The sequence below is a fragment of the Sphaeroforma arctica genome (assembly GCF_001186125.1).
Source record: "Sphaeroforma arctica JP610 unplaced genomic scaffold supercont1.2689, whole genome shotgun sequence".
Classification (NCBI taxonomy): domain Eukaryota; class Ichthyosporea; order Ichthyophonida; genus Sphaeroforma; species Sphaeroforma arctica.
The window spans coordinates 1-1,136 of record NW_014037869.1 but is presented as its reverse complement, the minus strand read 5'-3'; the positions used below and the strand labels follow the sequence as shown (position 1 = coordinate 1,136).

The window sequence follows — 1,136 nt, the reverse complement described above, 5'->3', positions numbered from 1 at the left end:
TACTCATATATAAATAGACTGAGGGGTACGTATTGTCGTAAGTTTACACAGACTTACATACAGTTTTCCATTCTGTACAGGGACAGAGTGAGACAGTCGGGGATTTGACTGCATGTCCAAACCGCGACTTATTGACAGGCAGTCCTGAATCCTTTGTAGAGCATGCCACAGATATACCACAGCTTTGTACAGAGGAACCGCATCTCGTCAGCGAGAGCCTACGGCTTACCGTAAACCCAAAACAAACCACAGGAATACCGCAACAAGTGCTCCGAGCGGGCGGCGGTGCCTCTGAGTTGGTGAGCGGTGGGTGCACAGACGAGCCACGCGACTGCACTACTACTATGCCTACGGACAACTCAGGGACGTATGGTTCGATGGCGATAGTGGGTGACTACCATACGAATAAAGGCCTAACCTCTGAGACTGGTACTGGACAATTATCCAGGAGTTGTGATGCAACGGGTGGGAGAGGTGCGACTTTAGATACACCGAATCCGGGTCTGAGCGCCGGCCGGCTGAACGCTGCAAACTGTGGCCAATCAAATTCAAGGAGTTCTATGGTGGGGACCAATAAGAATGCAGGGATGCGCGATGCTAATCATAGACTAACACCCGTGTTTTTAGTACAACCCACCGAAGACAACGAGACCGTTGAAGCCTTTGTCGATAGCGGTGGCATTAAAACAGTCGAGGGTCATGGCACCAAAGCACACCCACACATCTGTACCAACACACTCACACATGCACCCGAAAGGTCGAGAACAGGTGCAAACGCAGCCGAAAGGTCGAGAACAAGTGCAAACGCACCCTCACGCACCCATACACACCTGCGGACCCACACACACACACACACACGGTCTAGGTCACATGAGTTGACGTCTGTGACCATAGCCCCTACACGCATTAGACCCAGCACACCGACCAAGGGGTCGCAGTCAGGCGAAGTCACAGAGGTGTTTAAAAGTAGAATCTATTTTAAAAATAAAACCGCGCAGTATCAGGATGCGAAGACGCCATGGCAGAAGAGAGACATACTGTCTCACAGTGGATCTCTGTCATCGACAGTCAGGAATGCACCCCTAAGACGCACGCTTACCCCTCTATTCTGCAGGTAATACACACACACACACACA

The 1,136-nt window shown here is 51.0% G+C and overlaps 1 protein-coding gene across 1 annotated transcript; it reads left to right on the top strand.

Annotated features, from left to right (window-relative positions):
* Window positions 1-344: 344 nt before the first annotated feature.
* SARC_12899 (hypothetical protein) lies at window positions 345-1,118 on the top strand (the record flags this gene model as incomplete). The annotated part of the gene is made up of 1 exon (XM_014292985.1): window positions 345-1,118. One exon carries the CDS (start codon window positions 345-347, stop codon window positions 1,116-1,118), a length of 774 nt encoding a protein of 257 aa, XP_014148460.1.
* Between the last annotated feature and the right edge of the window lie 18 nt (window positions 1,119-1,136).